Source organism: Thamnophis sirtalis, unplaced genomic scaffold (assembly GCF_051295495.1).
Source record: "Thamnophis sirtalis isolate CommonGarterSnake01/CBP01778 unplaced genomic scaffold, rThaSir2_p1.2 scaffold_9, whole genome shotgun sequence".
NCBI classification, from domain to species: Eukaryota; Metazoa; Chordata; class Lepidosauria; order Squamata; family Natricidae; genus Thamnophis; species Thamnophis sirtalis.
The window spans coordinates 29,050,177-29,066,790 of NW_028261389.1; the positions used below are offsets into that span (position 1 = coordinate 29,050,177).

The 16,614-nt window shown below is 40.5% G+C and overlaps 1 protein-coding gene across 2 annotated transcripts in view; it reads left to right on the top strand.

Annotated features, from left to right (window-relative positions):
• The first annotated feature begins 387 nt into the window (after positions 1-387).
• SH3BP1 (SH3 domain binding protein 1) overlaps positions 388-16,614 on the top strand; it is a 31,299-nt gene continuing 15,072 nt past the window's right edge. Inside the window, exons 1-6 of one of the 2 annotated variants that reach the window (XM_087723164.1) lie at positions 388-833; positions 3,292-3,372; positions 8,455-8,497; positions 9,436-9,540; positions 13,420-13,496; positions 15,265-15,376. In XM_087723164.1, the coding sequence (XP_087579290.1) occupies positions 778-833; positions 3,292-3,372; positions 8,455-8,497; positions 9,436-9,540; positions 13,420-13,496; positions 15,265-15,376 (474 nt within the window). In that variant the 5' untranslated portion in view covers positions 388-777. The remainder of the gene's footprint in view (positions 834-3,291; positions 3,373-8,454; positions 8,498-9,435; positions 9,541-13,419; positions 13,497-15,264; positions 15,377-16,614) is intronic. The other variant, XM_087723165.1, reaches the window with a different exon arrangement.

Here is a 16,614-nt window from a genome sequence, read left to right on the forward strand (position 1 = left end):
TCGGGTCCCTTCACACAGTATGCTAAGCTATAAGGAAGCTTGTTCAGTTTTAATACAGCTTACTGAGTGAACCTAGATATGATGGGCTTATTTCATAAATCATGACTCGGATAAGATGTGGGCTCATTTTGCCACCTATTCTAATCAACAGGCTGTTGCCTTTGCACAAACCCTTATGCTAATGTGTCAAACATACACTATTAAACACTGGAGACAGAGAGAAAAAAACAGAAAGTAGGAAGTGCTACCACATGAGCCTTGCAGATCAGCTTGTTCTGCCTTGTTTCATGTTTGCTGTAATCATATTTCCCCTTTAAGACTTGGCTGAAGTTATTTGTGTGGTTTTTTTTTTTAGGGGTGGTGACAGGAACTCGGAGAAACAACCACAGATTTTACCTGACAAGCACAAGGAAAGGTAGTGTTAGAGGCTAGAAGGAGCAAGAGAATTAGGAAGCTGGAAAGTTTGCCAAAAAAAAAAAAAAAGAAGTAAAGCAGCACCCAGAAAAAGATGAGTAAAGCTCATTAGTGGAAGGGGAAACCATGAGAAGGAAGTAGACTTGGGAGGAGAGGCATAAAGACACAAAGGGAGGATAGGTGGAGAATCAAAAGGAGGTCAAACTAGAAGATGACAAGGAAGTGACAAGAAGAAGCCTGCAGTGAAGGCGGGGAGAGCGAGCAACGGATGGCAGCAAGTGCAGCTGGTTTGTATTGAGGAGGTACTAAAGCCTCTGGCTTGTTTTCCTGCCGTGGTGGTACTATTTCAGCTTGGCCCACAGGATGATGAAGAAGCAGTTTAACTGGATGCGGCAACAGCTCAGTTACCCAAGTGGACGGTAAGGACTAGCTGTTTGGTTGCATTGCTAGACACACTATACAGTTTGGGGTGTTAGAACTTTGTGTTTAAAAGTTCGTGTGGATTTAGATTTTGTATCTCTAGCTGAAGGGGAACTACTTTAAAAACTCTCACAGGTTAGCTCTCAATGGAGATACACCCCCCCTCACAAAGTATAATAATGGAAAAACCCTACCTTTTCCCTTCTGTGGGATTATTTAATTACAGTTTGTTAATGGCTTACAGATCCCCTTCCTATGCCACCACAATGTTCACTCAGCAGGCTTCCAAAAAGCTTCCATGGTGGTTATTTCCCCACAATGGATAGCCCTCATTTCTGCAACCCTGTTAAGACTTCAACACCCAGATTTTGCAACCAAAAGGGGAAAGTGTTCTGATTCCCAATTGTCTAATGAGAACAAAATGATTTTTCTATCATAGCTTGTTGCTGAGCCTGATGCTGTTGATCTCACTGTTGAAATTAAGAAAACCAATGTGGGATGGTGGTTAAAGTGCTGGAGTAGGAGTGTGGGCACTCAGATTCTCGTTCTCCCTTGACTGCAGAAACCAGTTTGATAACCTTGAGCCAATCAATCCCCCTCAACCATTATTGGCTTCAGGCTCTGCAACAAGCTAAATTCTAAACGATTCCTCCTCGCTGCATTATGCATGGTCAGATTCACCTGTAAGAACCAGGTGAGGCAAGGCCAAACAAGCAGAGCCTTAACAGAAGTGCTAAGAAGAGCAACTTTGCAATGACAACAATTGGGCTAATCAGAAAAGGATTTCTGGTAGAAAATGTGAAATCCATTCCTATCAGATAATGAGAGAGGGGCTTTATATATATACCTTTTGGGTATATAGTTCAACTGGTGCTCTCTGGTATTAGTGAAACAAAAACTGGATTCTGCAGAACTGAAAACTGCCTTTCCCTGTTGTAATTAAAACTGAAATCTGTGTGTGTGTATGTGTGTGTCTGTTTGTGAACAACCACACACTTTAAAACCTCATCTAACGAGACATAGACACTTTTGCTCTTTCCTAAAATAAAAGCAGAGTTTTTCCCGATAGCAGATTCTGTACAATATTTTACTTGTAGGTGATGAGATTGCTACAACCTAAGCCCGTGGGATGTATGTATAGTATATATATTTATATCCTGAGTCATATCAGTTTCATGTTTAGTCACTTTCTTGAGCAGTTAAAATAGAAGCTATCAATCAAAGGCTTATATTGGTGATCTTAAGTATCTCTGAAATAATAACTGGAGATTGGTAAACTTCTAAAAGATGCAAGTGATAAGTTATAACTGGCAAGGTAGGAAGAATTATGATATTTACAAGAATGCTGGAAAATCATAGGATTCCCCATTCCTGACTTACAAAGAATAAGATACACACCAAGGGTAAAGGTTTCTATTAGCTCATGTTACCAACCTAGTGTTACTAACCCTGCATCCCCATCACATCATACTTAATCAACATGGCGCAATTAGTCCAACATGCCTGAAAAATGCCAGATTAGAAACTTTTTCTTGCCAAATATGAACAAGAGGATGAGCCGCATCTTTGCTACAAGAGAAGGCCGTGTTTGCTTGGCAGGAGGACAGATAACGCTATTGTTTGTTTTATTTTTACTTATTGATTGTATTTATTTGCTACCTATCTAACGGGGGCTATTCTTGTTGTTATTGTTATAATAACTCTGAAGTATTCTTGCCCTTCAAAAGATTTAAATTCAATTCAATTATCTCTGAGGAAGATGGGCAGTTAAAAAAATAGGAAATATGAATAAAATAAATAAATAAATCTGATCCTTCTTGTATTTTTGGGCTGCTTTGCAACCATTCAGCACATCTATAGATGGATAGGATTTTACAAATCCATTCCACCAGCCCAACAATAAACAACTTAGTGCTTTTCAAATATTTTGATTTCACTTTTCTTGTAATCTCTGATTTTGGTCATGCTGAATGAGGATTTTGAAACACTCCTCCAAGACATAAGGACACCTGGTTGCCTGCACTACACAGTCACAAAGGAGATTCCATGGAGATTGGATGAGGAGGTTTCTTCTTAACTTTGCTCCTGTCGGGTTTTTTTAGGCCGGAAGTGCAGAGAAATTTGACTGCTTACCATACATTAAAAAACACAGGCATGACATCAGTAGAGTTAGGGCACGGTTCTCCTCTCGGGAATCCTGAAGCTGCTTTTCCTGTCTTCCCTGTCTAGTTGTTGTTAAGTTACTCATCCTTCCTATTCCAAGATGGGGGTGAAGAGGATCTTTGCAGACTTGCTCACCTAGGCTAATTGCAGAAAAGGACACCCAAGTATTGTTGATGTTGCATAAAACAAGCAGCAGTGTTAATAACATGTTTTTTAGGTTTAACTATTCTTTGTTTGCAACTTTCATTAAAATGCCAGTGGGATCAGTCACAACACAATTTAAAAAAAATGCAGGGAGAAGAATTCATCATCTCCCCAGGATGGTTGGGGATATAACCTTGTGAACATTATTTCAACAATGAACCAGCAATTAAGGTACTAAACTATTAACATTATAGCACTTAGCAATAGCATTTACTTACATACTGCTTCAGAGTGCTTTACAGCCCTCTCTAAGTGGTTTACAGTGTCAGCCTCTTGACCCCAACAATCTGGGTCCTCATTTTACCCACCACGGAAGGATGGAAGGCTGAGTCAACCTTGAGCCTGGCGAAACCCGAACTGCCAAATTGCTGGCAGTCATTGATCAAGAGAAGCCGCCTGCAGTTTCTATTCTAGCTATTATGATACGTGCTTTAGCAGAGCATTTATTTAAAATGGGATTCTTCCCCCCCCCCGCCCCAACAAGATGTTGCACCCAGTTATAACACTAATTTTCAGCTCATCAATAACTGGTGAATGGATCCATAGCTTATTGGAGTCATCTTAGCCATAAGCTTGTGCATTGCCACCTTTCCCTTTTTTTCAGAGAATAGGAGCTAAAAGTTGAAATGTAAGAATCCGCTTCTTAAGTTGGCAGAGCACTATTACAATATAACAACTGCTGTCCACATAGCCCAATCCTAGACTGAAGTACAGGCAATCCTCAACTGAACCAGCATTCATTTAATGATTTTTCAAAGCTACAGCAGTTCTGAAAAAACTCACACTTATGACTGTTGCAGCATCATGTGATCAAACTTTGGGTGCTTGGCAACCAGCATGCATTCACAATGATTGAAGCATCCCAGGATCCTGGGACTGTCAGTTGCAACCTTCGTAGGATGCTTCTGACATTAAGCAAAGACAATGGAGGAAGCCAGATTTGCTTAACAACCACACAATTCACTTAATGACTGCAGTCATACCTTTAACAAGCATGGCACTGCTGGAAGAAAAATCCAGTTTCAGTTCCAAGCCAAGGATAAAATGAAGGCTGATTGAAATGAGAGTCGGTTTATTGATGAGCAGAACCACCAACAGCATGTGATTCTGGGGCAGCCGACAAAATGGAGTTGAGAGTGGGTGGGTTTTTATATCTTTTGGGGGGTTTGTGTTTGAGCTTTCTGTTCCTGGGCAAGAACACATCCTTTAATATTCTAATGACTATTGTCAGATTCCTATGCAAATCCTAGGTGTTTGCCTGAGTTAATCTTGTCAACCTAATTGCTTATCTGGAGTTTCTGTCTGGCCCAGTCCTTCAGAATGGATTACCAAATCAGCATTTCTAAAAGCTGGCCTCCTTAATTTCTCCTTGGGGCAAGGAGACTGGTGCTGGTTTCTGCCTCCCTTAAGATTTTTTTTTCCATGTCTCCTTTAGGGGAAATATTCTATCCTGCCTTTTTCATATTCCCCAAAATATGTTGTTCTCTAGGAGAGTGGATGAGTGCAGACATTCTACAGCACAAAATGTTGTAAAATGGGACATGGCTTTCTTCTGCCTTGCTTAGGACTACTTGTGTTGCTTCTGTATAGGACAGTGATGGCTAACTATTTGTCATTGGGTGCGGAAACCACACGCTTGCACCCATAATGCAATGTGTGTGTGACAACCACCACCACCCGTGTGCCCTTCCCCCCTGTGCATGCGTATGTGATCCCCCCATGTCCCATTTTGGGCCTATTAGGCCTCCTGGAAGCACAAATGGACTACCTACACTCCCCCACATTATCCCCCTTGCCCTCCCATGCATGCGGACATGACACCCCCGCCCACCCCCACCCCACATGTATCTCCTGCATGCACCCAGTCCCCCCCCCTCGGGCAGCAGAGACCCGAAAATCAGCTGGCCATTGGGAGGCACGCACACATGCGTGGTGGAGCTGAGCTGAGGCGACGGCTCAAGTGCCTGCAGGAAGGGCTGTGCATGCCACCTTTGGCACACGTGCCATAGGTTCACATCATGGGTATAGGACATGTTATGCAAATCAACTGGATAAACACTCTGATTCTCTTCTTCCTGAATGTTACCAACTAGCAGAAATAGTTGAAAAATTATCCATCAGTCTCAATACCAATGCAGAGAGGATAGAGCTTGGGGAGGCGGGTGACAAATTTTGATAAACAGTGCAACCCACACCTCCTGCTTTATTGTACACAGGGAAACTCATCGCACATTCTGTAAGCCTTTAGCCCTTGATCTTTTTCATGTGCTTTAAGCAGATTTGAAAAGGTGCAAGGTTTTGAAATAACTACAAGGTTTTTTTAAAAAAAACTTGTATTGCACATGGAGGATACAGATTTTGAAAGAGTCACACTGTCCTGCCTTCCTGCACAGAATTTGGAAAGCATGGCACTTTCAAAATATGGTGCCACCACCAGCCTACTCCTCAGCACTTTCTGCACGGAGATGGAAGAAAAACAAAGTTGGGATAGGTGCTCCGGATAAAGGATGTGCCCACACCAGTCTGAAGTGACATATAGATGAGAAGCTGGTCCCATCCACTCTCTATGATCTTCTTACTGGGCAATGGAAAAAACAGTTGACAAACTGCACCGGATTACATATATTTCTTTAGACTGCTACAGGTTGTTTTTAAAGGGGAAACATTATGGTTTGGGTAAGGAGAAATAAAGCTATATTATACCTGGTTAGGTGCAAGATGAAGGCAACATCTTGGAGACCCAGCAGAAAGAAAATACTGCCAGTAGGTGTGAGCTGCTACAGGTTTGCCCAGGTTCAGGAGAACCCATAGCTAACATTATGGCTGGTTCGGAGAACCTCTAAATCACCCACACCACCCGTCCCATTCAGGAGTCTCCATGTGGCCCGTTTTGGATGCGAAGTAACTGCAGGGCCTGCACGGAGGCTCAGGGAGAGGGGAAAACAGGTCTCCTGGAAGTTCTGGAAGGCCAGAAACAGGCCCGTTTCTGGCCTCCAGAGGGCCTCTGGAGCCTGGGGGAAGCAGTTTTCGCTCTCCCAGAGGCTCGAGGAAAGCCTCTGGAACCTGGGGAAACCCCCCCCCCCCTGCCATCACCATGGTACAGGAGGCCAAGAAGGCCACGGCCACTCAACAACTGGGCTGAAATTTGTTGCTGAAATTTTTGAAGCCCACCCCAGACTGCCAGCAATATTTCCCATGATATATACCAGTGTTTTCTCAATGCTGACAATTTTAAGAGATGTGGGCTTTAACTCCCAGAATTCCCAAGCCAATCCCAATTCTGGGAATTGAATTCTTCATATGTCTTAGTTGCTGAGGCTGAGACTGATATGCAGAAATGGGGGAAGTCTTTTAACATCATCTTTGATTTCCTGATTTGTGTTCATTTCAGTTTGCTGTGAAATTCAAACTAAGCCCATCAAGGTAACGAAAATCCCATATATTTCCTCTAGATCAGAGTTTGAAATGTGTTTCTAACTGAAAACAGATAGGAAAACCAAAAGGAGAGGGAGGATATTGTCAGGCATAGGGCAAAGAATAAGAAGACGACAATATTTCAGGAAAGGCCATTTTCCGGACTGTGAGGAAATGTCCTCTATATATTTTTCTGGAACATGCCCTAGTGATTATTTGTCCAAGAACCAGGGAAAAAAGAGTTTGACTAAAACATCCATTATAATCTTTTGAGTGAGGTGTGTTCCAGTTTTTTGCCAGTCCCTTTTGCCCCAATCTCGGGAAAAGAACTCCAGAACATCTTTTGAATTCAAAAAACTCAATATGGATGTTCTGGTAATATTTTGAGCTTAGGACAGCTTGCATGGCTCAGATGGGCCTCATCTAATGGTGACGGTTGACTGATTCTATGTGGATAGGAGCTGGGATAGGAGATCACCAGAAATGGTGATGGCAGAAACCTAGTCTGGAATCTCAGTTGTCAGGGAGTAGGTAAGAATGGCAAAGGCATTTCTGCAGTCAAGAAGATTCCAAAACAATTATACCCATACAGTCAAATGGAGCCAGGTTTGACCTGAGGACATCTTCCCTATTTTGTTTATCAGTGGCAAGAATGTGTGGCAGAATCTGGGAAGCATTCCAATTTTCCACAAAATAGCATTGTGCTGTTGAAATAGCAGTTTTCAGGCTCCTTTTCCAGAGTACTGGAAACAATTATTTTCAAAAGGAATCCAAGGTAGATTTTGAGGCTTTTGCTCTTTCCTCATGCTGCCATTTATAGGCCTTGAACCTACATTCAACTTCAGGTTAGATTGTGAGAATTAAATCACAGCTAACATTTGAACATTCCAAGCCTGCATTCACCTGACATGTTGCAGCTGCCCAAGAACTCTTCCAATGTGTACCAACATGTCTGAATAACTGTGGGGACAACTATCCCAGGGGTGGGCTTCAAAATTTTTAGCAAGGGGTTTTCTGCCCAATTGCTGGGTGGGTGTGGCCATGGTGGGCGTGGCCTAGTCGGCCTCCTGCACCATGGGGGGGCGGTGCTTTTGTCGAGCCTCCGGGAGGGTGAAAACGGCCTCCCCAGGCTCTAGAGCAGGGGTAGTCAAACTTTTTATACCTACCACCCACTTTTGTATCTCTGTTACTAGTAAAATTTTCTAACCGCCCACCGGTTCCACAGTAATGGTGATTTATAAAGTAGTGAAGTAACTTTACTTTATAAAATTTATAAAACAGAGTTACATCAAACCCCTACCGCCCACCATGAAAGCTGGAATGCCCACTAGTGGGCGGTAGGGATCAGGTTGACTACCACTGCTCTAGAGGCCAGAAACAGGTCGTCATGAACTTCCAGTAGCCCTGTTTTTCGCCCTCCCCAAGCCTCCGCTCGCACCCTGCATTTACCTGCATCCAAAACAGACCACGTGTGGACACCTGGGAGGGGGGAGGGGGGCAGCCAGAAGTGGGATTTGGGGGTCTCCCGAACCCCTGCGAACTCCCAGCAGCCCACCCCTGAATTGTTTCCATTGTTGTCCACTTTTTGTTTTTTTCTGAATGCTAACCTGGCATTTTGTTAGTGACAACTATGAGCCTGGAAAATTCTGATCCTATTCTTCTTTCCCAGGGGTAAATCAATCTGTCTTACAAGCAACTCTACCATTTTTCCTGAAAGTATAATGTTGATCTAACATGCAAGGAGGGGGCTTACAGTATAGACATTATTGAAATAATATAAACTTAATGTACAAGTGTGTTGGTGACCTCTTTCTCCCATTGTTGCTCCTCCTTCTCCAGAGGCCAAGAAACAGCGGATTACTTGACTGAAGACTTGCTCCAGGTAAGGCACCAGGTTTCATCTTTGGGCATGTGCTTACCTGTAGCCCTGTGCTGGCAGAGAAGGCGTCACTTGTCTTAGAGAGCAGCAGTTTGTTTTCTCTCTGTGTCTGAGTCACAAGACAATCTTGGACTGGAATCATCCTCTCCCGATACGAACCAGGTCTACTACTAAGCTGTGTCGTGCAAGCTGAGTACAATAAGACTCCACTGGGTGGGGTTGGGGGAGAACACCTGAGAAGATGCAGAGCGTTCATGGAACAACTTAGACCAGCAAAACTTTAGAACATGCAAAGCTGCAGATGTTCTGTGAACTGGGTCTCGGTCCTTAAATTAATGGAGCTTTGAAAGGCAGTGAAAGTCATCCTAAAGGGCTTTGTTTACTTAACTGGGTTTTTTTTCTGGCATAATGTTTGAATTCAACGTAAATTTTTGACAATGAGAAGGATAGTTACATGAATACAAATGATGACTGGAAGAGCCACAGATGATTGTAATGTACATATTTTAGTCACAATCTCCAAAAGGAGAAAAGGATCAGACTATTCTGAATATGCTTTCGAAAGTGGCTGCATTTGTTAACTCCAGCTGTGTCATTTTAATAACAGGACAAGGCGTTTTAAGCACTGCAGGAGTCCATGAATAAATATTTATATTTTCTCAAATGTGTATTTGATAATTCCTAACAACTGAGTGTCTCAGTATAAAATGAAATTACAACATTAACCCATTAAAAATGATTTAAACAAAGTTGTGATTGACAGACTGGCCAAGATGAAGGAAAGGATGTTCACGGAAGCTATTTGCATACACACACACACCCCAAAACACACACACACACACAAACAAACAGAGAGTATGTATGGGGAACCACGGTGGATGTATAGAAAATGAATTTCTCCTTATTTTTTCTCTGCTAACTGTTCCACTTTCTTTTTTTAGGTTGAACAGAGAATTGAACCAGTCAAACGGGCAGCACACAATGTGCACAAGAGGCTTGTGGCTTGCCTCCAGGGGCAATATGGGGCGGAACTGGACAAACGGGTGGTAAATGTCATTTTTCCTTCTTTGGGGGGGGGTTCTTTCTGGATCTCAGTTCACAATATGGGAAGCACATTTTTGGTGCTTCATGCTAGTTCTCAATTATAAAACATCTTCCTTTCCCACCTCACCTTTTTTAGAAGCTGATACTATTCTGCACTGACAAAAAAGTTGCAATGGGTACGCAGTAATTTATGTCTAGAAATTTTTCCTCTCCTTGGCTCCAGATTTGGGTGCTGATCTAGATTGTAATATAGAGTTTTATCGCCAGCTTTGCTATGTACAGCTCCTATGCAGATCTCCAGGAAATTGGAAAAAAAAGGGAATTAATATATAAAGCCTTAGTAAGACTACAGCTAGATTACTGCATCCAGTTTTGGTCACCATCCTATAAAAAAGATGTTGAGATTCTAGAAAGAGTACAGAGAAGAGTAACAAAGCTGACTAGGGGACTGGAGGCTAAAACATATGAAGAACGGTTAGGGGAACTGGGCATGGCTAGTCTAGTGAAGAGAAGGGCCAGGGGAGACAATATAGCAGTGTTCCAATATTTGAGGAGCTGTTACAGAGAGGAAGAGGTCAAGCTATTTTCCAAAGCATCTGAAGCCCAGACAAAGAATAATGGATGGAAATTGGCCAAGGAAAAATTCAACCTAGAAATAAGGATTTTTTTTCTGATAGTGAGAACAATCGCCAATGGAACAGTTTGCCTTCAGAAGTCGTGGGAGCTTCATCACTGGGAGCTTTCTAGAAGAGATTGCCACCTGTCAGAAATGTTGTAGGCTCTCCTGCTTGAGCGGGGAGGTGGACTAGATGAGCTACAAGGTCCCTTCCAACTCTGTTATTCTGCTAATAATAATGCACAGTTCTATCTGTAGCATTTATCCTAGGCTATGGGAGATTTGAGTGCCTTTGCCCTTTCAATTAGAGAGACTCCTAAGATAGTCTTCTAGTATTTTATGTCTTCTGGATACATTGAATCTTCAGCCAATATTGCCATTGGGTCTGCTGGCTAAAACTTATGTAAGCCATATTTTCATTTATCTATTGGTATGAAAAATCCATTCAAGTTTTTTATTTTATTTTATTTATTTTATTTCGTCAAGCATGAATTAGATAACAGATATAAGTATAGACATGATTATGAATACATGAAATGAATACGAATACAAGGGAATATTAGGGCAGGGACCGTAGGCACATGGTGCACTTATGCAAGCCCCTTAAAGACCTCTTAGGAATGGGGTGAGTTAGACAGTAGACAGTCTAAGGTTAATGTTTTGGTGGTTTGGGGAAGAAACCACAGTGTCAGACGGTAGTGCATTCCAGGCATTGACGACTCTTTTACTGAAGATGTATTTTCTGCAATCAGGTTTGGTGCAGTTTACCGTAAGTTTGTGTCTGTTGTAAGCTCATGTGTTGTTGTGGTTGAAGCTGAAGTATTCATTGACAGGTAGGATATTGTAGCAGATAATTTTATATACTGTGCTTAGGTTGGGTCAAAGACGGCGAAGCTCTAAATTGTCTAAGCCCCAAATTTCAAGTCTGGTGGCATAAGGTATTCTGTTACGAGCAGAGGAGTGGAGGACTCTTCCCATGAAATATCTCTGGACTTGTTTAATTGTATTTATGTCTGATGTGACCTGTGGATCATAATCAGTATTCAAAGGAATATTATATTGAACAGAATTATTGGATTTTGTCCATGGAGAGATACAACTAGTTGATACAATTTATTTATGTCCATACATAGTTTATAATCAGCTCTGGAATTAAATACAGGCAAAATCCAAATATCGTATTTGTAATTTTTCTTCAGCAGTTCACTTTGCTTCTGTGTATAAATATGTATGGAAGGGAGGGAGGAGAAGGGAGTACACTAACCAATTACCCTTTTCAGACTGATATACTATACAGAACTTTTCTGATAATTAAAAAAAAGGAGAGAATAATAACAGACTACTACTTGCATTCCTTCGAGGAATGGTACAATAAAAATTATACAAAAATCAAGAGAATTCATTAATCAATCTTTATAATTCTTCCATTACTTTAATTACTTTTCTACTTTAGACCGGTAATACTTTTGTACTTCATATTCTTTAGAATTTTTTTTAAAATCATCTTTCTTCTAGCTAGAAAAAAACAGAGGATGAAGTAATGAATCTTTTTCAGTTTGTTCTTATTTTACATCTCTAGCTTCTGAGTGAATACAGTAAATCTAGAGTACTAATCACTAAGTTCAACTAGCCAAGCTGTGGACATTTTTAAGCAGCATACATCCCTCATGAGTGCAGCCAGTGGGAGAATACAAGCACATTTGCCATCCAGCCCAATACAGATTTTAGAATAAGGTATAAATTGGCCGATGGGAGCACCAATAATGGTCTATCTTAAAACCCATGTCTGTGGCTTATTATGCAACCACCAACAATATTTTAAGATGCTAATCCTAAACTTTAAATCAGTAATGCCAAATCGTGTACTTTCCTGCCTAACCTATTTCATTTTTTTAAATATACATGGGAGTCGAGAAAACCAATATAATTATCATTTAAAGAAAAAGCTTGTAGCTCTGTTATATTCCAACAGTTAATGAACTACTATATGTACCTTCATCATGCTTACCTACATACCTATCACACTGTTCCCTTTTGGGGTGAATTATGCATAGTTCAGAAAAGGAGTGATAAAAGGGCAAAGAAATTTAAAAAATGGATTCAGAAAAAGAAACATAGCTAAATCTGGCTTACAGTTTATGCATCTCCCCCTACCTTTCTGTCCTTGCAAATTATCCTTGTTTCTATATTGAGTTGGTCTTGCTTTGTGTGACAAAGATTCATTCCTCACAACACAACATATAGTGCCACGGTGGCAAACCTATGACACATTTCGCCCCAGCTCAGCTCCACCGCGCATGTACATGCGCCTCCTGCCAGTCAGCTAGTTTTTGGGTCTCTGCCTACACAGGGGGACACATGTGCATGTGTGTGTGAGGGGGGGGTGTACTGATGCACGGGAGTCAAATCTGGGCTACAAATATTCTCTTCTATTGGTAATTGATTTACATACAATATAATATGTATACTCCTATCTCTAACCAATGGCTAATATCATTCCAATTTTCCTTATATATTTGCCATAAATATATTTCAGTACCAAAGAGTATCTTTTTTCTAAGCAAGTACTTAACAGGCACCATACTAATTCATTCCTGGGTCTTCAATGGCCCATCACTTTTTTCCCAGACTTTTCTATATTATTCAAGTCACTTGGGTGAATATTTTTCTGTCTTTAGATAAAAGGCATGTAGAATGTTGCATATACATTTTTTACTAAAACTTATCACTGGTTCTTCTATTATTACCATTTCTGGAGTATAACATGAAATTATCAAATCCCCTGGACTTTTATTTTCTGTGCAACTACTGCAGCATAAATAATGCTAATTCATACCCTCTGATCCATATCTTGATCTTTTCATTCATAAGCTAGGATCCTTAATTTAGACATTGCCTGGAAACCAAAATACTGTTACTCACATTTCACTAACTAGGAGATATACCAAGTATACCCACACATACTGCCCACAGGATTCAATGAATTATCATTGCCAAAAAAGGTCTAATCACATTATGATAAGGTGTTGGTGGTGAGAAACAGTTAAGATAAGGTGTTGGTGGTGAGAAACAGTTAAGATAAGGTGTTGGTGGTGAGAAACAGTTACTAATACCTTTAAGTCAATAGTAAAGAAACAGAGGAAAGTTATATCACTATAAGAACCCAGAATGTAGGTAAGAAGTTAGAGATTTAATAATTGTAATTACCAACCGGTATAGGTATTTTCCTTGTCTGTTCATCTTATTTACTCACTTTTTTCCACAGAAAAAGTTACCTTTGATGGCATTATCAGTCACTATGGCTGAAAGTTTTAAGGAATTAGACACGGATTCCAGTCTCGGGTAAGAACTCTTACATTTTATGAGAGAAAGACCACAGAGTGTTCTTTATAACTGAGGAACATATTAATCTAGTTTGTTATCTCTGAGGCTCCTATAAAGTTCATCCCCTTTATGGATCGCAAAATCATATTTTCTTTCTCAATTTGGAAATGGTCTTTGCATACTAATTATCCTGACTGAACTTGGTTTTTGTTTGTTTTCTGAAAACATAAAAATATTGTTTTTCTAGAGCAGTATTCTTTCTAGCATCTGTGTAATTAATATTAACCTTAAAATCCACTCATACAGAAATATATGGCAAGTTGAGTCTCCTCTGTTTGTCTTGTCTATTTTCCTCCACCACACGTGACCTGTTGACCAGGTATTTTAAGAGCCATGCCAACTATGAAATCTGCATTAGGCTATATTTTGTACTTCTGGGATTACTTTCTGTCCAGAAATAGGGTGGTAAATGAGAAAGCAGCAGAAACACAGAGTGGATCCAGTTTTCACAAGGTGAAATCCAAACTGCACTTCTGTGCTTGGTGGATATTGGTTGGGGATGACTTCATGGCAGTTTTTGACTCCTAGTGATTACCTGGACAAATCCCTGAAGTTTTCTTGGCAAGATTTCAGAAGTGGGTGACATTGCCTGCTTCCTAGGGCTAAGAGTGTGTGATTAGCCAAAGGTCAACTGGTTTATTTCATGCCTAAAATGGGACCAGAACCCATGACCTCCTGGTTTCTAATCTTCTGCCTTAACCAGGACACCAAATTGGTTCTTACACTTCTATTAGCAGAAGCCATTTTCTGGGTGTTGAGTGGGAGGAAGGCCATTTCCCTTTCCCCTTGCGCAGGCTCGCACATTCCTTCAAATCTGTTTCAGAGAAACTCATATTCTTCCAGAGCAATTGTAAGACACAGGAGTGACATGAAGAAGAGAAAGTCTCATCACACAAAGTGCAAATTTGCTACTGCAGCCTGAAATTCTACTGATCATCACTTAATAGGCACTATTTGCCTTGCTAGCATTCCCTTGGCTTCCTCTTTGCAGTGTCACAAAAGAGCAAAGGGCAGACTTTTTTTTCGGTAACAGACACACCAAGTCACAAAAATCAAAGTATTTGTTTACAGGCAATTCCACAAATAACATATGTTGCCTTATCAACTAAAGCTGAGCCACAATGACCTGAAACTACAGAACAGTCTTTGAGATTTATCAGTGTCAAGTACATGTGTCTGCTACTCAATGAATATTTTATTTAGAACATGGATAAGGGGAATGAAGTTACTGGTTGAATAAACTGTCTTGTATCTCCAATCATCGAACTAATTCCAAATTCCGGAGAGTATTTCTTTGGGAATTGTGCTCTGGTCTCCATCTTTTATCCTTTTCCGTTGGAATGAGTTGTGATTTTTACCCCTTTTAAACTAGATTTTTCAACTGCTTATTTTTACTTTTAGTGGCCCTTTTTGCTCTGGGATGGGATACATATCACATCAATTAAAGCACACCTAGTAATAATCGCAGAAATTAGAATTGTGGCAAACTAATTTAAAAAAATGGTTTTGCCAATTTGATGCTCTCGATTCCCATTGCCATGACTTGCAATGCAATATACCTAGAAAATGCTGGATGTGAGAAGAAACAACTGTTGGAAGATCCAAACTAGGACTCTGGAAGCGAAAGAAGAAAACCTGTATTGTATGTTAGTCCCAAGAGGTGTTATGGTAGATTGATACTCTTCCCCTTCAGGTTTTCAACTCTTTCTTTCTTCTTTGCTTTCAGGAAAGCTCTAGAAATGAGTTGCTGCATTCAAAGCATGTTGGCCAGGATCCTTGCAGAGTTTGAAATTACTCTCGAACAAGATGTCCTACAACCCCTGAATAAACTGAGTGAGGTATCTTTGGTCTCAAATCAAATCAAACTTTACTACAGTCAGAAACCAGCATAATCTTTCATCTTTTTTTCTCTTCACTCCTATTTCCATGTTTACTTAACCCCAGCATTTTCACAATTTGTCCAGCCACAGTGCAATTCATGCAGTAACCTATGGTTAAACAATAGATGATGGAATGCTTCAGGGACCCAGCCAAACAGCCCTTCCTAACAAATGGGCAAAGGCTGCTGTAACTTAGCAACTATTGGAACTTTGATTGTGATGTTCATCAAAAAATCAAAAGGTTGCTTACATTTTATAAGGCTGCTCACAGCTATAGTTAAGGATCAATATGCACTGGAAATAACTACTTTGTCATGCTTGACTTTCTAACTTAAGCAAAATCAGGAAACAGGCATTTCCTGCCAGGGTGCCAGTAGAAAGACCACTAACGGCTTCTGCTGTTCAGATATAAGAAAAAGTGTAGTAGGTAAGAAGCCACCCAAGACCTCAGGAGAGACAAACCCCTTCTCAAGTCATTGGAAACTCACTGAATGCCTTTATATACCAATCACTGTTTCTCAACTCAACAATGTTCCTTATGGAATTATTCTTGTAAGAGAAATTGGAGGAAAGACTGCTATGCATGCTCCTTTGATCTCCTGGAGGAAAGATAGGATATAAATCTAGCAAATAAATAACAAATCTGGCTATGATGAAAATTCTCTTACAGAGTCCTTGCAAGAGCCATCATAATATTAACGTCAGAAAAAGAATAAAATCCTGGAAACATAAGAAATAGGCTATTTTATGCAGACTACAAACAAACAGGAACTTAAATTAATGGCATTTTCTCACTAGTCACAGCAAGAATTTTCTAGTGCCATTTATCCATCACTAAAGTGATACAAAGATTATTATTATGGTTGGCACCTGAGTCAGCCAGATGTTTAAACTGAACTTGGCATTTTTATATACTTACTGAGTCCTTTCCAAGCACCCAGGATAGGCTGGAAGTTGTTGTTTAATTAAGTTTCATTGTAGCATATTGTTCCAAGTAAAGCTGCCTTTTGCAATTATCATGATTTTTGTCAATGCCAACAGTGTACAAATGGTGCGACAGATGTTTTGGGATTGCACCCAAGATGCCTATTACTATTGGTATTATCTTTGCCTTCCCCCCCCCCCCCTACTGTTGTTCGACTTTTATTTGTAGGTCTTTGAATGTTGTGATTTTCTCTTTTACTGCTACATCCATT